Genomic DNA, 27,093 nt, shown 5'->3' on the forward strand with positions numbered 1-27,093 from the left:
TTGCGAACTATTTAATTTTGTATTATTTGCAAACCAATCTAATTTCTACTGCTCAGGAAAATCATTGTATGCTCTCTGAACAAGTCAGGGACAAAGTAGTTGAGAAGCACAAGTCAGGGCGGGGTTATAAAAAATACACATTTCTGGTGAAAAATGACAAGGGGGATTGAATACTTTTGCAAGGGACTGTACAATAAATAAATAATTTGACTTTAATAAGTTCTCACTCCTTTTAAGGACAATCTATTTCATTCTAAGTAGTAATAAGACAAGCAATAAGCAATTATATTTTAGATATACTGAAAAGAAATGTAAAGAGTTTATGAAGTTTATAAATTGCTGCAAATAATGAATGATCATAATTCAAGCTGGGAGACAAACTATTGCAATATTACATTAAACAAAATGTATTTTAAAGTCAAACTCACTCCATAGGTGTACTGTTTTTGTATCGTTCCATACATCTCAGACTGTTTGGAGATTTGGAGAAACTAGCACACAACCAATCTCCATGTCATAACAGAAAGATAGAAGTACTATACCTAACAATTATAAACCAGCAATCAAACCTTGAAATTTCAAAGTTGGGATTATTCTAAATCTATTCAAATAATGTAGAAGGTGTATATTAACTTGCTCCATGTCGGTATGAACTTAGGAAAAGCTTCACAAATGTCCACTTCACAATTATGCCCGACTTATTGTTAATCTATCACATAAAACACAGATTAAACAGATGGAGGCTTTTGGTTGTAACATGACAAAGTGTGAAAAAGCTCTCCGTGTATCAATACTTTTCCAAAGCACAGTAACAGCAGCAGGATTTACCAGATTATGAAACCCTGAATTGAAAACAAGGTGCCGGAGCTACTTAGCAGCATTAATGGTAGTGAGTCAGCAGTTTTTGACATTAATATCACAGACAGTAGCAGACACGGTTCTGTACATTAACAGCTAAGCAGGCAAAGAGGCTTCAGTGTGAGATCACCAATTTACCACTTGTCACTTTAGTTGAAAAATAAAAAAGTAGCTTTTCTATAGAAACTCAACGGACATAAAGAGACATTCGTTGCATCTTGATCTTTGCAATTCGTCTTCTACTGAATTAACCTCAGAAGGTGTGATAGCGTCGTATGTACTTCAGCATCAGGTCTTTTGCATGTTATGAGAGGATACCTCTGCATTTTTGGATTGGTAAGACGAGTAAATATCACTCTATTCTAAATGGAAAAGTTGTCTGTGTCTGCATTTAGCTTCCGCCATCTTGGATCTTACTTCCAGCCTGGCTTGGCGGCTTTGCCGGATGTCAACGAGTCTCTGAGTTGCGCAGACTTTTCAGAAAAGCTGCTAGTCTTACGGATGTCCGCCCTGGTTGGAGCTGGAGGCGGCGTCTCGCTGCGATAGGCGCTGCGGCTGGCCGCCTTGACGCTCTGCACCCGTCGCACGTGTGTCCCTTGAGGCTTTTCCTCGTTGGTGTGAAACGTCGGCGACGCCCGAGTCTGCTTTGTGGAGCTTTGGCGTCCCCGCAGCGAGGGGCTGTGGGACGGAGTGGTGGGCACGGACTGGGGGCCCAGCTCCCTCTTGGTTCTGGAAGACGAGGCTACAGTGTTTCGGGCGAAGCTGGGGAGGGCGGCGGAGTTTTTAGCGCTTTGCGTTTGTAAGCTGCTGTTCTCAGACGCGGGTCCTTGGATTCCAGCCTGAGCCTTTGCGAGGGCTCTCAGCGTGGAGCGGCACATCTTCTCCTCGTGCGCGGGCTTTGGGACGTTTCTCAGGGGTTTGGCGCTTGGTTTGTGGAAGGAAGCCTTTCTCGGTGTTGAGTCTCGCGCCCATCTGGACACGCCGCCCGCGAGGCCGGCGACCCTCGGCACTTTGGACTCGTCAGGAGGTACGCTGGAGTGCCGCGGGGGTCTCGTTGTCTTATCAGCTCGCCCTGTCGCTGGCGTGCTCTGGTCGCGGAGGTGCCGGCGCGTCTCTCCTCCGTCTTGCGCCAAAGGTCTGTCTGTCCTCTTGCTGCTGCCCGTCCTGCTCAGCCTGCTGATGGGCACAACCTTACGGATTCCCTGGCTCTCGCTGCTCGTCAGAGTCCGGACCCCTCGACCCCCGCCGGCCCTCGACGCCTTGTTGCTCTTGGAGCTTACCGGTTTTCTGCCCGGTTTCTGCTCCTTTTTCACAGCCTGCTTTCCCTCGGCCGTGTCACAGCTCTCTGTGTCCCAGTCCTCGGTTGTTGCAGACGCCGTCACGGACGCCGCGTCCGCAGATTTGGGTGCTGAGAGCTCACTAGTTGAAACGGACGGGTTTGGACCTTGTTGGCTTTTCAGATCTTCGCTGCAGTCAGCTCCAAGCTGGAGGCCGTCTTTGGCGAGCGATGAGCTCTCGGCCTCGGAGTAATCCAGCGCCACAGAGCAGTCTGTTTCTGTACAATCTATTATGTAAAACGTGGGCTTCTTGTTTGACGCAGAGGTGTCCAGAGGGAGGGGAGTATCACAGGTCGTGGATGAAACTGTGCTGTAATCCTCGTCTTCTCTCTCCCTCTCAGAAGAAGCTCTTGTCTGTGTGGGAGAATCCGCTTTACCTTCCCATCCTGCCTTTGGGTCGGGACTTTTCTCCAAAAGCTCATCAAACTTTAGACTCTCCTGGATTGTAGGAGGAGATGCTGTCTCCTTCTCATGTTCAGTCGCCACAACATCGCCAGGGCTGACAAATTGTTTGTGGCTGCTGTTGTTGTTTGAGCTCTGCAGGTCAAAAGCTTGAGGACCTCGGACCAAAGTGTGCTTCTCCACGCTAACGTTCATATGGCCTGTAACTGCGGGGTTGGAAAGATGGGCGGGCTTCTGAAAGACGCAGAAGGGGCGAGGCAGAGCGCTGCCCTCTGAAACAGAAGAGTAATTATTGTTGTTGCCGTCCGGGTCCTCGTTATCGTTTCGTCCAGAGGAGGAGAACCTGGCCAGAGGGCTGATGGGCTCCGTTTCTGCGTGAGGGGACGTCAACTCTCGACATTCGTCCTGACCAAAAACCCACGGCATCGCGTTCCTCTGGAGAGGCCGGCCGGACCGAGGCAGGCTGTGAAACCTGGAGGAGGCGGAGGGATTCCCGGCCCCTCCGAACAGCGTGAGGTATTCCTGGAGTTCACGGTCTGCCAGCGACGTCATGGTGTGGCGGTGGCGGCGGGCGCTCGCCGATCGTCCAAGCGGACTGTTCGGACTCTGAGACCGTTTGCGGAAGAAGTCCAGCAGGCCCTCCTTGTTCAGCATTTCTACGTCGCTCTCGCTGCTGCTGCGGCCGAATGAGCTGCTCTGCTCCTCGCCGGCCCACGCAAATCGCTTTTCCTGCAGTTCTCGTAAGCGCCGCAGTCTGGCTGCTTCCTTCAGCTCACGATCGTTGTTGTCCTGAGGAGAATTAAAAAAAGAGAGAGAGGAGGAGGAAAACTTCAGGGATTATAAATAATGGAGAAATGTATTCAGACTCACTGAATTTTCCACATTTCATCACATTATAACAACAGACTAGTGTATTTTTATCATGATTTTAGATGTTAGACCACCAAAAAGTACAGCCAATAGTTTAATAAACATTTCAAAATAAAAACCTGAATATCTAATATATATAATTGGCACTCCCTGAGTCAACACTTTTCAGAAGCACCTTTCTCTGAAGTTACAGCTACAAGGCTTACGGACATGTCTCTACCTGCTTTGAACATCTAGAGACTAAAATGTTTGCCTATTCTTCTTTACAAAAATGTTGCTTCTAGGTAAGTCAGATCGGGTAAAACATCAGTTTTAATGTTTGGCTACAGACTCTTAACGTCTTTGATTAAGCCATTTTAACACGATTATGCTTTGATGTAAACACTGCACTGTAGCTCTGGTTGTACATTATATGTTAGGGTCCTGCTGAACCTTTGCCCCAGTTTCTTGTCTTTTGCAACATCTTGATTTTTGATTCTTTTCTTCCAGGATTTGCTCAAATCAAGCTTAATCCATCATCCCATCAGCTCTGACCTGCTTCCCTTTTCTCACTGAAGAAAATCTTTTCCACAGCACGGTGCTGCCACTATCATGGTTCACCACAGCAAAGCATTTAAAGCCTCACTTTTCAGATTAAAAATGTTTGTTTTTCCTTTCCTTTTGCTTCCCAGTTATGTGCTACTTCATGCTGATCTATTAGGTAAAAAACAAATAAACGAATATTGATTGGGATTTAGTGCCGTTAATATGACAAATTATATAAAAAAAAGTCAAGGCTGTAACAAGCTGTATGCTGACACACTGAGCTACACCTGACTTAACTAAAAACCTTTATGTGGGTTCCTACTACTTACTTTAGTTATTATAGAAATCTTTTGATATGAAGCCAACCCTGTCCTGATTCTTTGGTATGCAGCCCAGAGCAATTCATAACCCCTTTTCTTTAAGTAATCCTTCAAGGAATCAGACATTTGTGTAATCTTTTAAAGTGGCCCTGATCAATACTTCTCTGAAGGTCATATATATATATATATATATATATATATATATATATATATATATATATATATATATATATATATATATATATATATATATATATATATTTATATATATATATATTATTTATTTATTTATTTTTTGCACGCACGAGCCTTTGGCTGCGTTCCCCCCTCATTGTCAGTTCATTGTTATTCGGTTTGTTTGATAATTAACCAAACAATAACAGAAACAGACAGAAAAAGGCACAAAGCAGCAAATAAAATGTTTTCAAAGGCAACAGTGCCAGCCATGGTTATAGCAAAGATAAGCAAAGAGCCTTAAAATAAGTTAATATTTTAATGGCAAAGTATAATTTCACCTTAAAGTAATTGCTGATGTTGTCAAACACCGAATTTGGGAATTTATTTCCCACCACCAGCAATCACCACTGTTCCAGCTGTTTCAAACTTTTTCATCAATGCTCTGACGATGCCTATGGACAAGTTTAGACTTTTTCTGCAGCCATTTACTGAATTATGAAGATAAAAACACTTCTGACTTGTTCGATTACGACGTTCTCTTGTCTTTCCTATTTTGAAGAATGGTTTAGAGAGCTGGGACTTTGCTTCATGTCATATGTTTATCTAAGAAGTCAAATAAAATATTTATAGAGATTACATTTAATGAGTCAAATATAAAGCCAAAAGGTTTCAATTCGATTGAAGGGGTGCCAATAATTGTGGCTCTAGGAATTTTATTGATAATGATAAAATATTCAAACATGTTTTATCCCCATTGCATTAAACATACTTTAAATAAAGATAGAATTTTTCAGTGTTACTCTGCTGCAATTAAAAGTTAATGAATGGACAGTTTTTACACTCTTCACCAGGGTCGCTAATAAGAGCACAAAGTGTTGCCTCTCTCCGCTCACACTGACCTTTACAGCCTTGTTGAATTTAATGCAGAAGTCCTGAAAGATGCGGAAACACTCATCCAGCTTGAAGGTGTCCTTGTCTTCACAAAAGAAATCTATAAGAGCGTTGCCCTCTTTCCGCAGATCCAGCCTGCGCCTCTTTAAGTCCTGCAGTGTTTGCGCTGAGCTCTGAGACCGGACACAAAACAGATGTTGTTAAGCGCAGCGGCTGAGGCAGAACCTTCAGAGCTTCCTGCGTGTGTCTAATGTGTTGCGCAAGAGCTGCAGCTTCACCTGCAGAAAGGGCTCCAGGTGCAGCTGTAGCTGCTCGTCTCCCTGGACCTTCTCCTCCAGGGATTTGATCCGGACATACAAGGAGGAAAACTCCAGCTCGATGTTTTCCACTGAAATTCTGCAGGGGAAACAAAGGAATGGAGAGGAACACCCGTGAGTAAAGAGCACTCTGTTGAATTTCACAGACAGGACTGCTGAAAAGTCCTGCAGGGAGGGAAGGAGGAGCGATCTTGGCTCTGCAGCGCTGGAGCTGCACTGATGACATTCACAAGCTAGAAGAAGTCACACAGAGATGAGCACGTGACAGATGTTTGATGCCATTTTATTCTACGAGTCGCTTTAAAATGGATTCAAAAACAAATTTGCTTAATAATGCGGGAGCAGAACCTTTGCGTTGTCCGAACTAAGTTTGCTCCCAGTCCCTTAAATCCTTCATATTTAATCTTTAACAGGATGCTTTCATGGCTCCCATGTGGTTATTGATGAACCGGCTCTCACTGACAGTCATGAACTCGTCTACCCTTGTCACTTTGTTTTTTTAAGCTTTCAGATTGAAGAGTCAATGTATATTTTTTTCATATTATCAGAGAGTTAGGCCTGTTGCGTCATTACGGAACAACAGATAAACAGTTTTTTTCCATTGTGGAGGAGCTAAAGTGGGCATTTCACATGTTTTATTGATTAAAATAAGCAGAATGTGGTTAAAAGTAGCAACATGCACTATAAAAGCTGGTACAAAATAGGCAGAAAGATGCTAAAACCTTTGTCGAAAGATTTAAAAGTGAAGATTCTTCCAACAGAGCTGAACCGAAATATGAGCTAACCAGCAGAAAGTAGGGTGGAAAATTAATGATACATAATTCTTTTAAGTTTTTTTGCAATACAAAACCCTGCAAACCTTGGGATAGAGACCTGCTCAGCTCTGAAAACCTCCTACACAAAACCCAAGTGCATCCAATCCCCTCGAGAAATCCCCTAATTAGTAGTGATTGTTCGACTTTGCGGAGTACAGCCGTACTGTGGTAGCCTCAGGGGCTTGTTTGAGAACATTAGTGAACAAACAGCACCATGGAGCTACGTTCAATCCTTCATCTGAACATGAGAACATCAGACACTACTGCAAACCTGCCAACACCTGACAGGTTGAGCGAGCAGAGCAAAAATCAGAGAAGCAGCCAAGAGGCCCATGGCTTTCTTGGGAGGAGCTACAGTGATCCAACGCTCAGGTGGTAACGATGGCAGCATCATGCTACGGTCTGTTCGTCTCCAGCTAAAAATAACCTTAAACATAACATACAACCAGAACTATAATCATTTGGGTTAGATGAAAGCATCATGAGCTGTTATGGCCTGTAAATTAATGTCCAAAGATGCTCTTAACCCATTCTGACTGAGCTTGAGCTGTTTAGCAAAGAAGAATGGGAAACATGTCAGTCTTTACATGTGCAAAGCTGTTATATTAGAAGCACAACCAAAAAAAAAAAAAAAAAAAACATGATGCTGTAACTGAAGAAAATGCAAATTGCAGTTTGACACAGAGTTTCAGGGGGAGATGAAAACAAAGCGATGCCACACATTTCAGATTTTCATTTGTAAAATAAATAAATAAAACCGTGCATCATTTTCCTTTCACAATTAGCACCTTTTGACATTGGGCTATTACAGTAAATCAAAACTACATATCGATTGTAGTGAGAAAAATGTGAAAAAGAGGGCGCGGCATTAATATGTATTTAATGTCAAACGTGAACAGCATAGAGAGGACGTTTTTGCTCACCTCGCTGCGCGCTGCACATGCGGCAGATTCTCTGAGAACTTTAGCAGCTTTTCGTCTTTCTTCCTCGCCTCCTGTGGGGGGAAACATTACATAGCTCACATCAAAACACTGAATACTGGACAAGAGAAAGCAGGATGCTTGCCGTGCTGTAGGAACACAGACATTTTACGCAGTTAGGTAACATTTTGGCGAGCCAGTGCCGGCTCTTTACTGCTTCCTGTCGCCATCTGCTCTCCACATGTCCCTCCTGAATAACAGTGTCCACAGTTTTCTCTTCGTCCTACATCATAACTAAAGTTTTGGGAGTAAGGATGCACCTCAACATTGCATATAAATAGTATAACTTAATTTAGTTCAACTAAAATCATTGCAGTTTCTACATTTTATTTCCTGATATTCAAGCTCATGTGAAAACTGTTGTGATGCACTCTTTTGTCCTTTGAGACCATTTGATGTTACTGGCATTTTCTTCCACTCATAACTATTATAGAATCAGAATCAGAAAATACTTTAATAATCCCAGAGGGAAATTATTTTCGTTACACGCTCCAGATATACAACATTTACAGTATATATATACTGTAAATATATATATATATATATTATATATATACTGTAAATATATATATATATATATATATATATATATATATTATATATATACTGTAAATATATATATATATATATATATATATATATATATATGGGACTTTATATATGGTCTGTCCCCAGGGAAAGGGATGTCTGGGCTTTCCTCCTGGACCTATGGCCTCAGTGACCCATAGTTATATATTATACATTATATATATTATGCATTATATTACTAACCATGGCAACAAAATGCAGCAGGTTCATTCCTGGCTTGTTGGCCTTGGTGTTGGCCAATGAGAGGAGAGATGACAGCTTAAATCCAACAGCGTTACCTGCGTAGCCACCCTGTGAAAACACAGAAATTCAACAGAGGCAGAAATGATCACGCTCTGTGAAATAGCAGCACGATGTTATCAGATTAAGCTGTGGATGAATGGAGGAGTAGAGTCGACTGTTCTCTGCAGTAAACATCTCCTTGTGCATATTTGCAGTTCCATGCAAAACTTTGAAACAAAGTTTGTTTTAAAAAGCGGAAAAGTAGGATGTGACGTTTTGAAAAAGTTGTTTAAATATAAAGTGTCTTGCATCAGACCGTGAAAATCCAAATTTCACATAACATGCATAATGACCCCTGCCTAATAACTAACCCCATCCAGGTAGGTAGGAATGTTAAATGATGCTAAAATCTTACAGCGTTCATGATGTTTCCAGCCTGCAGCACCAGATGAAGGACGGCATGAAGCTCCTCACAGTTCATCAGCTCTACATGATGACAGGAACATATTTCCAGAGGAAAAAAACAAACTCAGTTTAATCAAACACCACCACGCAGGAAATCTAACAACAGGAACAGGATCCAACTTCCTGCTTTACTCATAGATTCATTCCTGTTGAGCCTTTATAACCCTGTACAAGCAAAAAAGATCCATGCTGAAAGGGTTAAATCATGTGCAAAAATAAGTTTTGGTAGCAGAAAAGTAGCTTCTTTAGAAAAGTAGTTGGAACTGAAAATTAAATTAAAATGTATTGGTTAGGATAGAAAGAGAGGATAATTAGAGAGCACAAGGTTCAGATCAAACAAACACTTGGAGAATAATTTGTGTTGAGCAGGAATCACGAGGGACGCTTGACCAAAGCAAAAATCTTTTATCTGGGAAAAATACACCATGTCTGATAAGAAAAAAAAAACACTTAACATATTGTGCACATTACAGTTTAGATGAGGATCTAACTAATTTTAACAACTTAGTATATTTTAATTAAATGCAATTTTTCTAATTCCAAGCAAAAGCCTGATTCTGCTGAGCGTTTTTCATACTTTTTTAAAAATCTTTTTCTAACCTTCCTGTCTGGAAAACTGAGCAAATGTCGGAGATCTGTTCTCATCTGTCCACACATGGGTGCCTTGAACCACCTCCAACAGCTCCGGTTTCTAGGTCACCTGTCTAAAGCCACAGGTGTTTGTGTTCGCAGCAGTCGGTGCGTCATACCTTCAGTAGCAGCTCTGATGACATCGATGTCATGGCTCATCGCTGCGCTGCAAGGTAAGAACTCCTCATGGAGGACCATGGCCTCGATCCGAACTTCGAACCTGCAAACCAAAGCAGTGAGAGGATGAAACAGAACAACAGGTGGAGAGTCGCTGAATCTCTTTTCTTCAGAACAATTAACTTCTGGTAATTTCAAACATTAATGAATACGGGAGGGAAACATAATATTTGTGTTCATCCAATTTTAAGCTGATTTTAGACGGTTGTAGTTGACAGCTATTAAAAGCATGCTATAAAAAGGAAGAACCATTTTTCTCACTGAGATTAAATAAGAATACTGAACATATTCTTTTGTAAGTCAGCTAGGAAATCCTTCACTATTTCTACAATATTTTGTAGATATTCTTCAAACTTTCTTAGTGTTTGGTGTTTGGGAGAGCCAGCTTTTAAAAGCGTGCGATTGGGGTCAAACAGTGTCAGAGAGGACCAAATGATGGCCGCTCATAAAACGTTGACATTGTTGTCCTTAACACAGTGATGCTTAGGATGTCCACCAGTGCCTCCTGCAGCACAACACCACAGCATAATGCTGCCAACGCCGTACTGCACAGTTGGGATGGTGCTGCTGGACTTGCAGGCTTCCTTCTTTCTTTCCCAAATGCAACAATTGTCATTATAGTCAAGGACAGATTTTAATTCTATCAGACCACAGGACTCGAAAAGGCGTACATTGCCTGTTATTTTGTTTTTTAAATAAAATAAAACAAAACAAAACAAATACACATTAGAAATGTAACTTAACAATTTTGAGTTTTATGAGGTATATGAAAGAAAAACGAAACTAGTTTATCTGTATTCTTCGTAAACACGACTTTGACACTAAATCTCTTTGAAGGAAGGGAATCTCCTCATAGTGGATGGTATTCTACAGCACCGCTTTTATTTACCATTTTAAAAAATGCCTAAATAGCCTTAAATAAATACCTCTATTTATTTATTTATTTATTTTATTTCCGCAAAACTCTCACACTGACAAATTTTGATCAATAAAACCCTTAAATAGACCTTTACTCCATGGGGAATCAACACAGCCCCAACTATTGCCCCCCCCCCCTAAAAATTCCTATAAAATAAATGAAACTTCTACTTTCATTTTGTAAGCTGCAAACCCCACATAACATAAAGGTCTGTTTATCTTAGCTACTCTTCAAAATGGGAAAGACGGGCGCGCTTGTGGCGCCGCAGGTAGCGCGACCCAGAGGCCTTAGTCCTCGACGAGGTCGACCCGGGTTCGAATCCGACCCGCTGTCCTTTGCCCCATGTCTCTCCCCCTCTTCCATTCCCCTTCATGTCAGCCTACTTTCAGAAAAAGTGAGCCACTAGAGCCGCAAAAAAAAAAAAAAAATAAAATTTTAAAATGGGAAAGACAAGAACATGTGCCATTCATATATATCAAATGAATATTTTCCTTTGATCACTTAGGAAATTGATACAAAGAAAGAACTCACATGAAAAGTTGCCCACTTCTTTAGTCACTAATTAAAAAGGTTATGAACAGTGGAAATGCACCATATTTCACTTTAACTTCTACCCCCACAGTGGAGAAGTTGGTTAAGTGGGATGCAAAAAAAAATCTCCGAGCAATGTTTTTTTCTGTGTAAGCGTATAAAACGAAGGTCTGACGTTTTTCATGAATCTTTACCAGGCATCCCAATAATGCAGATGGAGCTAATGTTCTAAACTAATCCATACCTGGAAAATACTAAAATATATCTTATATTTTTCCAAACGTATGTGGACTATATTATTCAGCAGGACATTCCCAGCCACCTACAAACTCCCCCTGAAAAGTTATAAAACCCGTCTTTGTGCCTTATTTTGGGCTAAACCCTGTATTATCTGTCAAACTGCTGACTCCAGATTCCCCTTTGATGGAAACTCCTTTAGATGCTCTGCTCCAGCATTGAAACCAACTTACCGAGGCACCTGGATTAGGAGGTACATAAAGGAATCAACCAGTGTCAGCTTGTCTGGGTCTCCTTTAAAAGCCTGCAGTTTCTTGATCTGCAGAGAAAATAAAAAGAAAGAGGAAGCTGAGCAGGATCTATTGTTTTTTTTTTTTTTTTTTTATTCAGACAAATTGTCTTTGATGAGTATTTTTGCCATTCATATGTTAACACAGGACAAACAGACAGACCTCCTCTGTATCAGGCAGGAGCTTCATCAGGTCTTTGAGCAGCTCGGCTCCATAAATCGCTCCTTCTCCACGTCGTATGTCTTCAACAATGGAGCGGTTTGACCTGAAAGACACAGGTGCTTTCTGTGAATGCCTGATCCTCCTTTGTGCTTACAAAGGCACTAATTTTAAAACTTGTTCTGATTGTCCACTGACCCTTTCTGTGCCAGGGTTATAAAAAAAACAAATGAGAAACTCCTCCCTTCAGGTATTACACGTTCACATCAGTTTTTCTTCAGCTGCAAACACTGAAACTGGACACCGGGTTTTACTCCAAAAACAATGTGAGCTGCACACGGATCAGTGTGACTCAGCTGTGCGAGTGCTCAATAGTTACACATCAAACTCTTCCTTAGTCATGCCACGTCTAACGCCAGAACCTTTGCGTTCCTGTAATCTGCGTATGACGCAGTAGCAACAGTGGAAAAAGATCACAGACAATATCCCAGAAGCTCATGCCGACTAAATGCTTCAATGATGGGTATCAAATACCTGAAGGTCCTTGAAAAAGTCCCAAATTATTTTTCTTTACACCCTTTTTTCAAGTATCTTTCTTCATAATCTTTAAAAATCATCTTTACTAATGTTTCCTGAGGCTTTTTAAAGATTCTTTTGGCTAGCTATGACTTCTGATCATTCTAAATTTTTACATGTTGGACCTATTCTTAAATAAAAACATAAAAAAAGGTGTATTTGTTTTTCTTAAACATCGCAGCGGTCTCAATCTCAGATCCCCAAGGGTTGGTGTCCCGCCACTTTTAGATGTGTCCCTTGCCCTACAAACCTGAATCAAAAGGCTAAACTGTATCGCCAGCATGCAGTCAAGCTCTACAGAGCTCTGCTAATGAGCAAATATATCTGAGTAAGCTGCAGCTGAAGCAGGGAACATTTCAGCGTAAAGGTGAAACCACAGGAAGCCGTAGGAGTTGTAATACGCGTTGTAATACATGTGTCATACCTACAGGTGGCACAACCGAAGTACAGAATGTCATATTGAGCATTAAATTGTTGGAGATCACCATTACTGTCGCTGTTGACGAGGGAGCGCCTGCGTGTTAACGGAGAGGCGAGGTCTGTTGTGGCTCAGCACAAACACGCCAGTCTGTAGCCGGTTATGCGGCTAGCATGCTAATAGCATGTTAATTCAGCGTTACATAAGTGTGTTTCTATATATAACTGAGTGATTTATGTGTGTGTGGGTGTACTTGTACTTCCAAATGAGTGAGACATTTTTTTTTGCACATTTTACTAGTAAAGTGAGGACTTTGATGTAAAGTCACTTTTTTTGGGTAAGGGTTAGATTTAGGAATAAGGTGTCAGTTTAAGTTAGCGTTAGGTCTAGGTAGGGTTTGGGCTAAGGTTAGGGTAAGGCCATACAAAGGGTTGAAAATGAATGGAAGTCAATGCATGGTCCTCAGTAAGTATTTAAAACAAGGATGTTTGTGTGTGTAAAAGACTAAAAAAATACAACCACAAAATGCATTTTTAGTAGGTAGCAGTGGTTGTTTCTGGCACAAAAAAAAGTTAACACTAAAGTGTAAACAGGCTGAAATTAGGAGTTCTCCTTATGTAATGTGTTAGACAGAGCAATACTGAATTGTGGCTGACATAAAGTAAAAAAGTCCGTACCATAAACAAACAGTGCTGCAGTGAGGTCAGACTCTAACACGTGGCCCAGTCAAATCTCATTAAAATATACTGGAGAGCTATGCAAATCCGTAGGCATGGGAACAGACATTTTTCAACTCCACTGCAACTATCTGCCTCAGTATGGTCAAACTCATTTTTGGATTAACTTGTTAAATGAATCTATACCGTGCACCCTTATAAACACCTGACATTGATTCTCACTCTTATCACCTCAGTTACGATGGATCGAGCAGATTTCCATTTCAGTCAGGAAGCAAAATGAAACCTGAAACTGAGAAAGTAACTAGAAATGCATCAGAGCTGTTTCTCATACCTCCAGGGGACAGCAAAATCAGCTAAAATGGGTTTTTTTAATTTAACTAAACTAAACAAATAAGAATAAGTAGAGATTTAGCATCTCTTATCAGTGTATCATCCTTCACAGGCAGCGCAGCCTTTCTTTTATATTTAATCAGAATCTAAACTAAAACACTGAGAAAAATCTGAGAAAAGATTTAAATCTTTAATGAATTAAAGCACAGGGATGTGTAAACAGTCAAATCTTTCATAGTACTTATAAATGCCTACATTACATTCAGAGATATACACAGATATATTGATAAGAAGTTATCAGGAAGTATGGAAAAAATATTTTTTCCAAATTTCCCTCAAGTTCAAAGCACATCTGTGTGTGCCCTTTAAAATGTTTACTTTCTGTTTTTTTAAGTTAGTCTATCAATGAAAAGAACACCTATACCACTAAACAACAGCTGGTTTCATTAGGTTTTTTTCCCAACAGTTATAAAACAAATACGAAGCCACATAATGAATGTTGTAGAAGATATAATAGAGAGATAATCTAATGTTTGATATATAACGCCTTTAGCGTCATGTGAATGAGTGTGTCCTGTTTACTTTTAACACGATCTTTATCATGTAAACTTTGGGAAATTCAATCCAAGTTTATAAATAACTTTTATCCAGACAGTGAAACATCCCAGGCAAGCAAAGACGTACTTGTAGTTACCTTTCAGTAACTGATTTATTTATGTTTAAGACTGAGCCAGTTCTGTGTCTGGTTAATTTATATGTAACTGTCATGTTCTAAAGTAGCTCTAACATGGTTTCTTATCTTATAAATATGTTAAAATATTGAAAAATTATGTGGAGGGATGAAGCTCATTTCTGAACTGGAACTAACCACGTCACATCCTTCTATGTAATCCCCATTTTCCCCATTGAGGGACATTGAAGGAATTCCTATCTTATCTTAAATGTTGTTTGTAATGCACAACTTATATTTTGTGTAAATTGGTGTGAAGGATGTAACATGTGCTACTGCATCAGGGTAGCTTTGTGTAATTTTTTGGATACCTAATAGTTTGCGGACCATCTTTGGGCAAAGTTGAATGCACCATAAATATTCTATGAGTGCCCCAAAGAGGCCAAACCATTATTCACTGAAATATTTAGAATACAAGATCAAATCTGCTGCCATATCAATAACTTCAATTAATGCAGCATGCTGAGATGAAGGAATCTTCATCAGCGCACACAGAGCATCTGCATAGTGTAGCATGCAGTGCATTAAAATTCTGGGTCAAATGACTGAACCAGGAATGTTGCTAACAGCTCCAGCTGATTGATATTATAGTTTGGACTGTACAGGGGTCCAAATCTCTCTCACTGTCCTGCCATCATACAGAGCAACCCACAGCCTCAAGGAGGCACCTGTAAATACCACCTGACAGAGATAGACTCTTCCTATTGGGGAACCCTATGTCAACAGGTGGTGATGCGGACAGCCTGTGTGAGCGTGTCCAGTGCTGGAATGCATACATATTTAGTAGAGCGAGTGGCGCTACAGCTGTTACAGAGACTATAATGCCCAGCAGCTGTAAAATCGTAGTTTGCATCCCACTGAAACTGAGTGAGGCAGCGTTAAAAAAACAAAACAGTCACTCTTGTGCCCTGAGAGGCGAGCTTGACTCGACACGGAACATATTTCCAGGCCTGGGAAAGAAAATTGTTGGCTGTGAGTTAGTCTGCTTTATTTGAGAACTCACAGGACACCCCATCATTTCAACATGGGCCAGCTGTAGCCTATTCTCAGAGCCCAGTCGTCCAGATAAGCAAGCATTTAAATGCCTTTTATAGGTGCTAACCCTGCCTCTTCAACACATTTTTGTAAAGGTAAGGTGGGCGAGCAATGGATAGAAGAGTAGGAAGAGCTACATGTACGCCGTAACTTCGAAAGTGAATCTGGCAAATTGTCTCTGGTCCGATTAGATCAAAACGTGAAAGTAAGCGTCTGTCAGATCGATTGTAGCAAACTGATCTTCTGGATTGATCACGCTCACAAATTGAGCTCTGAGTGTGAGCATCTTGAACTTGTAAGTCCGCAGATGTTTGTTCAGCACTCATAGTTAGTCATGTGGTATTTATTTGGGCATTGTGAGAGTTATAGGCATGGCAAGTCCAGTTTATTTCTTAGAACACATTTAGCAACAAGACAATTAAAAGTGCCTTACATGATGAAGATTTATTTTAGTCATTTCCTGTATTTGCTGGAGGACTTTTATTTTGGAAGCCGAAGTGGCTTCAATAATCAGTGTGGTATTTGTCCAGGTATATACTCTATGTCATGATTTAGGGGTTTGTCTGTTTTTGTTTGAACTTTTCTGGACAATTTATTGTTCCACTCCTCTCAACCATCAGTCATCATCCACTCAGCTCTGTCCACTCCTCAGCCACCACTCTGCACCTGATCAGCTCCACCTGCAGTAATCACTTAGTGGCTACTCTGCTCACCTGTACCCCTGCCTACATATACATGCGTCATTCTTCCACTCACTACCAGAAAGTCTTGTCTTGTCCCGTTGCCTGCAAGTGTTTGTCTCCCAACGTCTTCTCATCACCCTGCCTGACTATTGCTTGGACCCGCTATCGCCCCGTCCAGCCCGATCTAATCTGTTTTACTAGTGCTGGTGTTTACTAGCAAGTCTGCATCACCCCACAACTTCTGCTCAGTTCCTGTTCATTTCTGGTTCAACCTGCCGCATCTGTTCAAGTCTGGTTCTGCATGCATGCCCCGTTAGTCACTACTCATCTTTTCAATAAACTTTTTAAACGTCATTCTGTTGTCTGGCTTGAATATCAGGCTCTCAGAACTAAGACCTCCCTGGTATTTACAATAAATATTTTAAAATACCTAATAAAAAAAAAAAATATATATATATATATATATATATATATATATATATATATATATATATATATATATACACACACACACACACACACACACACGTGATATCAATACCAGTACAAAGTTTCACATCAGGTGCATCCTGAGATTTCATGTTTGTTGTTAAGGACCAACATGGTAACAGGACAAAGTCAGACACATGATGGAGATTGCATTTCATGAAAGTAAGTGATGGACTTACAGAACATGAAAGAAAACACACAGGAACCAGGGTGAGAACAGCAGCAGAACCCAGCAGTGAGAGAAAGAAACCAAGGCACTTAAATAATGTAGAGATGTGATTGTGACATGGTGGATATAACCAACATAATGCAGAGCAGCTGGGAGAGAATCTAAGCAAGGGAACAGAGGAAACGCAGAATAACGGGCACAGGAGAAACTAAGCTGAGACACAGAGGATCTTCATAACCAAAAGCTAAGGACTAATAATGACATAAGAATCTAAACTAAAATGCAGAGAAGAGACACAAGCTGCTCAAAACAAAGGAATTAACTAATATAGAGACCCTGATGGCAAAAACATGAACTAAATATAAACACAAGTGAGAACTAAAACACAAACAGCTGTGGAACATGATAAATGACGCTGAAAAATGATTTTATTTTAGACGCGTATCTTCGCTTACCAATGGACCACGAGGTAAATGCCCTGTAGTGTGAGCAGAGCTTTAGAGATGCATTGAAAAATCTTTTAAAAATACTTTTGGGAATTTTAATTAACTCCTCGGAAAAGCTGCAGTTTGTATCCCAGTAAATAAACAACCACAGACAAGTTAAAAGGCTCTCTTTGTTTCTCACTCGAACAGTATAAATGTATACTCAGTAAGAGTTGCCCAATAGGCAAGAAAAATCTGTGTTTTAGAGACACTGTCCCGTCCGGTTATCCAATCCGAAGCCAAACAACATCCCAAACGTTTCTGACAGGTAAAAGGTTGACCGACTTACTTCTTAAACTGCTTGAGGAAAATGCCCACATTCATGCCCCTCTTTGAGTCAAGGATGCTGACCTGAAGCAAAATAAAAATATGGAACATGTGATTTAAACAAAGACTCATCTCATCCTTTCATGCAGAAACTGAATAATGTATACCTGAGTGATAAGTGGCACACAACACCACAGCGCCTTTTTATTCATAGCTTTATTATTCAGTGAGGAAAGCAGCCTGGCTTGCGCATGGTTACGCTTGTAATGACAAAAAAATATTTTTCTTTCTTGCAATATTTCCAAACAACTGGTTGGCATGTAGTTAATTCGATTCACTTCAGTTTATTTATACGGTATTAATTCACAACAAATTTTGTCTCAAGGCACTTTGCAAAAACTGTAAATCCTATTTATATACAGTATTATATAGTCCAATCACACAGAAAGGTTCAAAGTTAATTATATGCATTCTAATTTGATCCTAGTTATATATAAAAAAAACATTTCAGTAAGGTTTAGTTTATTATTCTAATTGGTTAAAGGTTTTCTAAGGAAGCCCAGTTCACTTCCCCTGAACGAGCATGTGAAAGTAGACAGACGACTGCATTGTGTCCTAAGTTCTGCAGCGATCTCTCATCATGAGAATGCATGCAGCAGCAGTGGAGAGGAAAACTCCCCTTTAACAGAAGGAGAAGTCCAGCAGGACCTGGTTCAGCGTGACTGACTCCCTGCCATGATGAGCTGGGGATTTAGGAAGAAACCGACTAAACATTGGTTAAAAGGTTTTATCCATATTGAGCATTAACTTAATGTTCAGTAAGGATGGCAGCAAGATAAACTTGTCGGTCACAGTTCCAGTTGTTTAAATATTTTTAAATATTGCTCTGACTTTTGGTTTGACAAATGCTTTAGTTCCTTTAATGCTGGACGTTTTTAGGGGTTACAGTAATTGTGATTTGTTTTATAAAACAATTACTTCTAAATATGCATTATTTCCCCTAGGGCTGGGCGATATGGATTAAAAAATAAATCTCAGATTTTATCATACCAAATCCGATTAATCGATTTTTTCCTCCTTTTTGTTTCATAAAAAGAAATTAAAGAAATTATTTTAAAACCTTGCTTTTTATGTCAAGCATTTCGTCAGGGAGTTGACCTGAATTCAAAGTGCAACTAAAAACAAACTGTGAAACATGCTTATAAAACAAGATGCCAGCCATGCCATTATAAACAATGAAAATATAACAAAACATTTGCTGCTAGTGGTATTACACATTGAGCTAAGAACAGGCTTCACTGCACTTGTGAACTTCAGACTAAGTAAAAAAAAAAGTAAATAAGTAAATGAAGTACCTTGTATTATGGTAAAAAAAAGTTTCCACTTAACAATATTTTGACAATAATTTTGCCTAAACATATATTCAGCATCACATGCTGTTCTCTTCATGGAAACCCAATGAGTGTATTGGCAAAATAAAATCCAGATTTTCCAAAAATGAAATCTTACAGCATTGTAAATTCGAATTAATCGATTAAATCAATTTATCGCCCAGCCCTAATTTCCCCCCCCAACAAATAAATTAATAAAGGTTTGATTTTTCTAAACATTTCAATGTGAGTTTATGCTGCTGCAATAACAGATTAATCTGTTTTAAGGATGTTTGCGCATCTTTCCCAGAAGTGGAGCAGCAAGGTGCCGTTTTTGTCAGGATTTACCTCATTCTTGCTGTTGTCCTTAAAGGAGCGGGACCTAGATATGTGGGTTGAGGTTCCAGTTGTTGCCGCCGCGCCGCGTACACCCGCCGCCGCATCTTCCTGCTGCCCGAAGAGCTCCTCCACGGAGCGAACGTCGATCTGGTACTGCTGCTGCCGCACCGCCAGCGTCCAGATGTTTGGCTTCCCGCGCACCTTCTCCTCTGGGATGGGCTTCCAAAAGAAGCTGCGCACGCGGCGCTTTTTCCTCACGTTGTGGTTGGCGGGCGTCGTCTCCAGGGGCGGGGGCGGTGGGGGAGGGAGGGGAGGCGGTGGGGGGGCTTTCTGCTGGACATCGCTTAGGGAGTTAGTCTGTCCAGACATAGAGGATGGGTCGGAGGTAGTGACGGAGGAAGTGGTGCAGCTGCTCTCCTCGCTGCTGCAGCTCTCTGGCTCATTGGTTGGAGATAAGCAACTCATAACAAGAGCAGCGAAATTTCACTCTCAGCAAACTCTGTGCTGAGAAAGTCGATTTGAATGATCTGACGACTTGGTGTTTACTTCTGCATCTGGAGTCTCTTCATCTAGTCGCACCGAAGAGGAAACGTCGCTCCAGTCTGTCCATCCCCGACCCGCTGACGGTCCTCTGTCATGTTGAGAGGAGCTTTCCAAGGCTGCTTCCCAGAGGAAGGGGACAGGGGGCAGCAACGGCCATGGAGCTGCAGGGGCAACGACAAACCAACAGGATTACACAGAGAAAGTCATGCATGCCATGAAACACAATCTGGAATTTCGTTTAAAAAAAAAAAAAAGAAGGAGGGGGTGCAACAGATCAGAAGACAGGGGACACCCGGGATAAAGGCACAATGAGGGAAATGGCAAATCCTATTTTTCTCTATCGTTGAAAGGCCTTTGATGTCCGGCCGCGGGGCGCATAATGGTCAGCTTAGCCTGTGTTACATAATGTGGTGTCGTTACTATACAGCGCTCCAGTCACAAAGGTAATTTACGTAACTTTAGATTATGATAAAAGTGTCAAAACTGTACCCCAAGAGAAGGACCTCAAAAAGTATGTGGAAAGAGTATTTGAATAGTACAAACTGGTATAAAGATAAAAGCTCAAATCCAATTAGAAATCAGAAATCCGTCCCTAAAACTCCTTTAGGCCATTAGTCTGAATTCCCTTTAATTTACAAAGCAGATCTTCATTCTGAGCATTTTATGTTTATTCATGAGTGACATTCTAAATTCAACATAAACTGTTCAACCCCCTTAAACAAATTTCATTTAGATTTTTATGTAATAGACCAGCGTAGAGAAGTGTATTGTTAAAATGATACATGGGTTTTTAAATACTTTATAGACTTAGACTTTATTGTCATTCAACTGCACGACCACAATGTGGAATTTCTTTGCAAAGCTGTCAAAACAGAAGACCAAAAAAAGAGAAATATAAATGTAACAATGTGCAATAAAAAAGGTATTAAAAGTATAAAATAAAACTATATGAAAGAAACAGAAAGCCATACAAATGTGTGTGTGTGTGTGTGTGTGTGTGTGTGTGTGTGTGTGTGTGTGTGTGTGTGTGTGTGTGTGTGTGTGTATTACAGACATACTATATATGTGACATACTTCACTATCCTCACTATCCTGTGTCAATACTTTGTAGAACTATCTTAGCTGTAACTGCAGTTGTACTTTGATTTGTGCCTCTAACCAGCTTTGCAGCTCTAAAGATAGAAATTATAGTCATTTTTTCTCTGTAAAGCAGCTCCAGCTCAGTCAGACTGTATGGAACGTGTCGGCGAACACAGGTTTTTAAACCTTGTTTCACAACTGGAAAATGTCCGGACTTTGACTAGGCCATTCTAACACATGAACATGCTTAGGCTTAAGCCATTCACTGTAGCCCTGGCTGTATGTCTAGGCTCTTTGTCGGTGCCCCTCTGCCCCAGTGTCAAGCCTCTAGAAGACTTTCTTGCACGACTTTATTCAACTCCATGAATCATTTTCATCAACTCCCCTGTACAAAAAAAGCATCCCAAAAGTATCATGCTGCTATCACCATGCACCAGCATATATATTGTTAGTCATCCTGCTCAATCCAAAGTGTTTCACTCCTGGCTGCCTCTCTGATTAATGCACTCTATGATCAGCCTGCCAGTTTAGGTAGACGGCCTTGTCTTGGTAGGTTTGCAGTTGTGCCGTTCCTTTTATCAGTTGTCAGATGATGGATTGAAAATCAAGACGTTTAAGGCTTGCGATATTCTTTGTAGGGCGACTTCTGGTTGCATAGGATTTTATTTAGGGTTAATAGAATAAAGGGGACAAATTAAAAATGCATGCCACACTTTTCAGATTTAGATTAGTTTGTGCTGGTTTATCAGATCAATCACTATGAAATGCATAAAAGGCTGTGCCCGTAACATTGCAAAAGGTGAGAAAGATCTCGCAAGATACTGTATGGGGTTGCATCTGGACCAGAACTGAACAAAGATACAGTTTCACACACTAACTGATCAAAAGTGTATCTAAAGGCAGGAATGACTGAAGGGTTGCTTTTTAAAAAAAACGGCCAAAATGAAACCCCTCCAAAAAATGGAAATGCTGTGTCTTCTTTTGTCTTTGCATTATACTCGAATAGAATAAAACAGCTTGAAATATCCCAAAATCTGTTACTTGTTTTACCTTGTTTTTAAAATGTGTAATGTCCATGCATAGGTTGGCATATGTTGCAGTCATGAGCATTTCACTATTTTTAATCACTTTGTCTTTGCTTCTTTTCTCTAAATTTCCCCCAAGCAGTCAACCGAGGTGGTTTCCTGTCCCTAGTATACTGTAGTTCTGATGGATATTTCTGTTTAAAAGAATCTGCTCTCCACTGGGCCAAAGAGGCGCAAACAACTACCCCCTCAGCCTAATGAGCATATTGACATTTATAAATGCGAGAAAACAGAAAATCTCTTTGTTAAACTTGAAAAAAAATTGGATTAATTTCTATCAAATTTAGCAGTATATGAATAAAAATCAGTTTTCTCTCTTCGTTTCCCCGTTGCCAAGCAGCTGAAATAACTCCAGTGTGCCCATCTCACCTTTGTTAAATCAGCTGTGGCCCTCAGTGGGAGTGGGATCACTCAGTGTCACCACAGCGAACACCAGTGGCTTCAGTTATCCGACACTCCTTTTCCAACAGAAAACATGTTGCTTTCATTTTAAACCTCTCTAGGTCATTATTCTCAAAATGCACGCATTACCTTTAGTAACACGAAAAAGAATTACAGGTTAGATTGTTCAGATAATAACTGTAATGATAGATAAATAAGAAGATAAGAGAGAATTTCTGGGATTTTCTCTGTCTCCCTTGTTCACTGGTAATTTTCCCACCGTCTTCCAGCCCTGTCAACCTGATCCCCAGAGTTTGTTACTAATTAATAAAGCGTAACGTCACTAATCTGCTCGTGTTGCCAGCATCGGTCTGTCGTTCAAAGAGCCAGACGGCAGCGACACTCATGCCTCATTTATGAGACTGCGAGAACATTCGACCTCATGCAGAGTCACCTCCCCGCATGGCTGGAGATGCAGCTGCTGGGAAGCGAAGACGGCCACCACGCCTCCTCCAGTCCTCCTCACCTTGTTTGTATTCTGCTCAGCTTCCTTAAAACCTGGGGACTGCATCAAGACGCACCAAGAGGGGATCATTAGCAGATCGTTAGAGGTGCAAAAGTTGCTTGACGGTTGTCACTGGCTGAATTCATCATTTATTTGGTTTAACAGCAATTATTTTAGGCTTAAAGCAGTGACAACTCTCTGTCAGTGGTTCCTCTGGGTTGGAAGCTAAAACGTTTGACAACAACCTGTCTCCTGTTATGCAGAGTTGTGTAAGGCAGCTCGTAGCTCTCTTGTCTGGAAAACACGAAGCACCAAATAAGTTCAGTTTAAGTGATAAATCCCAGAGCATCCATTATTGCAAAATTAGAAACATAAGTAAAAAAACAACATTAAAGGCGACGCATTTCATTTCTGTACCTTTTTTTTTTTTTACTTCTTTTTGTACTTTACTTACCCACTTATGCAAAAGTAATGTATTTTTTCTCATGACGTCGTACAGCAACATAGTACGATTTATTTTATACATAACCTACAGCATAATTGGATACTGGAACAAAAAGTATCCATGTTTTTCAAAGTGTTTTCCCAAATAAAAGCTCTGTGCATTTCAGCCCTTTTTACTCTGGTATCGCTAAATAAAATCCAGTTCAATCAAGCCTGTAGAGGTTTCCCTAGTCAGTAAACAGAGTCCACCTAAATGAATCCTTAATTAATCTGAGCATAAATCCAGCCGTGAAGGTCTCAGAGGTTTGTTAGAGAACATTACTGAACAAACAGACAGGTCAGGGATGAAGTTGAGGAGAAATTTAAAGCAGGGTAAGGTTCTAAAACATTAAAACTAATAAAAGTTTGCATATGTTAGGGGTAGGGTTAGGGTTAGGGTTAGGATTAGTACTGTTTAAAACCCCCCACAATTAACAGGAGACATAAAAAAACATGTCTTACTTGGGAACCAGAAAATCAGCAAATTAAGTTAAAATACCCGCCCACAGTCTGAGATGATGTAAGTTTAAATTACTTTGTAAGTAAGATACTTTAAGACAAATGTATGCTGCCTGGATTAAAGATGATTATTGACTTAGATTTCAGACTTTTTTTATTGTTCATGATTAACATTGATGCGCTGTCAACCTTTTCCAGCTCCACGTGAAACATTTCCTGACCCAGAGCAGAGACTGACAGCTCTTCAGTACAAATGGACCCAGATAGTCTACGTTGTCCAAAGTATTTGCTGACCCCTTCAAATCCCTGAATTCAGGTTTTACCACTTCCAGGTCCACAGGTGGATAAATCTAAGCACTTAGACATGGAGATTTCTCCTACAAACATTTGTGAAAGAATGGGTCACAACTGGAACTCAGTTTATTCTAGCCTGGTGCCAAGATAGGATCCCATCTGCACAAAAAGTCCAGTTGTGAAATGTGCCTACTACTATAAAATCAATGGTTTGGGGGTTTTGTAAGAAAGTGGAAGCAACTGAAAATGACAACAACTCAGCCATGAATTGGCAGTCCACATCAAAACACAGATCCAGGGTCAGGAGAACCTGAGGTACATGCAGACCTCCAAAATAAGGTTAAGAAGCAGGGCCATGCCTCAACCCAACTAATAATTACAGTCTACTAACACCCACTTCATCCATCCTTCACAGTCTGTCATGTTCTTTCATTCCCACCCTTCCTTACCCTCAACCCTCCTCTTCATCCCATCACCCTCATCTCTAATTCTATTATCATTCTCCATCCACTCCTCTTTGTTGCAGATTTTATTAGGGGGTCCTAAGTCAGTCTCCTTCTCCCAAGCTTTCATCATCAAAACACCCCAGAGGATTTATATCCACGTACAATCCATCCATCCCATCAAACCCTCATATCTTTAAGGTCTGGCACTTGCTAGTGAACCTCGGATTATCTTAAGAACAGTGGGTTTGGGATTTCACGACTCAGCAGCTGGATCCAAGCCTAATGGGATGCCAAGTACAATGCAAAGCGTCACATCCAGCAGTGTAAAGCACGCTTCCACAGGACTTATGTACAACAAAGACATTTAAGATAATTTCAAACTCTCAACTTTGGAGAAAGAGTTTGGGGCTAGCCCCTTGCTGTTCCAACATGACCTTTGCACTAGTGCACAAAGCAAAGTCCATAAAGACGTGGCTGAGCAAGTTTAGTGAAGAAGAATCTGACTGACGTGCACAGAGTCTTGCCCTCAAACAGATGGAAAATCTCTGGGCTGAATTTCAGCAAAGAACCAGGTCTAAAGGCTTGATTATGCTTGACGCACGGACGTTCAGAGCGGAAATGAGACGTGCGGACACGACATCTGCAGCATTTATGCTCTGCGCATTAGCACTGTTCTCCTAGACTCTAGAGGGCAGCGTTGTGCTCCCAGGGCAAGCGTACTACACCCCACTACACATAGAAGTAGAAAACTCTTGATTCCAACATTTTAAAGTCTCTTACTTTCTTCCAAGAGTGACGTAGATCTCTGTTGGGGAATTGTGGGAAACCTTTTGCTGCATGGAGAGTTGTGGTAGTCAAAATGACGTGATATGAACACACGGACCTCGCGGTTGTGTCAAGCATAAACCAGGCTTAATGGTCCAACATCGGTGTCTGACCTCACAAAAGTACTTCTGGAATAATGCTTAAAATGTCTATCCCTTTAGACATGATGCTGTAGTAACTGCAAAGGGTGGGTCAGCATCATAACAAACCAAATGTGACCCAATACCTACAGTGTATCCATTTTTTTTATCCAGTATTTATGGGATCTGTCTCAATAGCCATTTCAAATCTTTATGTTAAGTTACTCAACCTGCATAAAGGCACAAGTATCATCTCAATGTTCTTAGTATTCACAATTTATTCTAAAGTTTAAAATCATTATTCAACTTCAGATGCTGCTTTCTGCTTTGAATCAATATGTTCAGGTTTGAGGTGCAACAGAATCTCTCAAAATGAGCTCAGTGTCATTGATCTGCAATGAATCAGAGTAACGTCCACATGTGTCACAGCGCGTAAAGATACAAAATAAAGTAATAAAGGTGGTTGCCAACATTATTCACCTTACAAGAAAAAAAAACATCTCTCAGCTACAGGAGACAGAGAAGCCCTGAAGTGAGGGAAGCAGGAAGACGCACACATCCACCGGCTGCTGTCAATGAACACAGAGCTTCCTATACAACTGAGGCACTCCCACCCCATCGGTCTTCATGAGGGACAGACAACACCACTCCCTATTTCATTATTCTCTGACCAGAAACAAAAGCCAGGTCACAGACCAGTGAGACCACAAACAGGAAAACAGGTGGGAACGCCTCAAACGAAGCAATCAAGACACGGTAAAACCCCATGCATGTAATGTTTCACACACAGACCAAGATGCTGCTGCATGAAAATATTTGCAACATGTATTTATGGAGTAATAAATAAATAAATAAATAAACTGATAGATATCTATATCTATATATCTATATATATATATATCACCCACCCCTCATACTCCTGAGCAGGGTGGGTGGGAGCTTGAGGGTTCTCCTTAGGATCTTAGTTGTTCCTAAGATTTCTCTCTTCTGGACTGAGATGTCTGATGTTTCTCCAGGTATCTATTGGAGCCACTTCTCCAGAGTGGGGGGGTTACTGCTCCGAGTGCTCCAATGACCACGGGCACTACGGTTGTCTTCACCTTCCAGGCTCTTTCTAGTTCTTCCCTGGACCCTTGGGCCCTTTCTCCAGTTTCACGTTCTCTTTTTGATGTTTCCATCCCTCAGGATGACCACGTCGATCACAACGGCTGCCCTCTGCTGCTTATCAATGATCACAATGTCCAGTTGGTTGGCCATTACTATTTTGTCTGTTTTTATGGAAGTCCCACAGGATCTTAGCTCTGTCGTTTCTCCACCACCTTGGGAGGTGACTCCCATTGTGACCTTGGGGTCTCCAGTTGGTATTCAGAACAGATGCTTCTGTCCTCTATACCAGCCACTTGGTAATGGCGTTCCATGTATTCCTTCCCTGCTAGTATCTTACACCCTGCTGTGAGATGCTGGATGGTTTCTGGGGCCTCTTTGCATAGCCTGCACCTGGGATCTTGCCTGGTTTGGTAGATCTTGCCCTCTATTGCTTTGGTGCTCAAGGCCTGCTCCTGTGCTGCCATAATCAGTGCTTCAGTGCTGTCCTTCAGTCCAGCCCTCTCTAGCCATTGGTAGGATTTGGT

The 27,093-nt window shown here is 41.0% G+C and overlaps 1 protein-coding gene across 2 annotated transcripts in view; it reads right to left on the reverse strand.

Moving 5' to 3' along the window:
- The window catches only part of fhdc1 (FH2 domain containing 1), a 44,307-nt gene that overhangs the window by 916 nt on the left and 16,298 nt on the right, over positions 1-27,093 (reverse strand). For both annotated transcript variants that reach the window (XM_021322208.2, XM_021322209.2), the window contains exons 2-12: positions 19,291-19,985; positions 17,595-17,656; positions 11,714-11,816; positions 11,495-11,580; positions 9,517-9,617; positions 8,718-8,788; positions 8,264-8,371; positions 7,436-7,506; positions 5,659-5,776; positions 5,389-5,553; positions 1-3,386 (exon numbers count right to left, since the gene is read on the reverse strand). The exon at positions 1-3,386 is cut by the window's left edge and continues 916 nt beyond it. In XM_021322208.2, coding sequence (XP_021177883.2) covers positions 1,272-3,386; positions 5,389-5,553; positions 5,659-5,776; positions 7,436-7,506; positions 8,264-8,371; positions 8,718-8,788; positions 9,517-9,617; positions 11,495-11,580; positions 11,714-11,816; positions 17,595-17,656; positions 19,291-19,746 — 3,456 coding nt within the window. In that variant the 5' untranslated portion in view covers positions 19,747-19,985 and the 3' untranslated portion in view covers positions 1-1,271. The remainder of the gene's footprint in view (positions 3,387-5,388; positions 5,554-5,658; positions 5,777-7,435; positions 7,507-8,263; positions 8,372-8,717; positions 8,789-9,516; positions 9,618-11,494; positions 11,581-11,713; positions 11,817-17,594; positions 17,657-19,290; positions 19,986-27,093) is intronic.

This window comes from Fundulus heteroclitus, chromosome 5 (assembly GCF_011125445.2).
Source record: "Fundulus heteroclitus isolate FHET01 chromosome 5, MU-UCD_Fhet_4.1, whole genome shotgun sequence".
NCBI lineage: Eukaryota > Metazoa > Chordata > Actinopteri > Cyprinodontiformes > Fundulidae > Fundulus > Fundulus heteroclitus.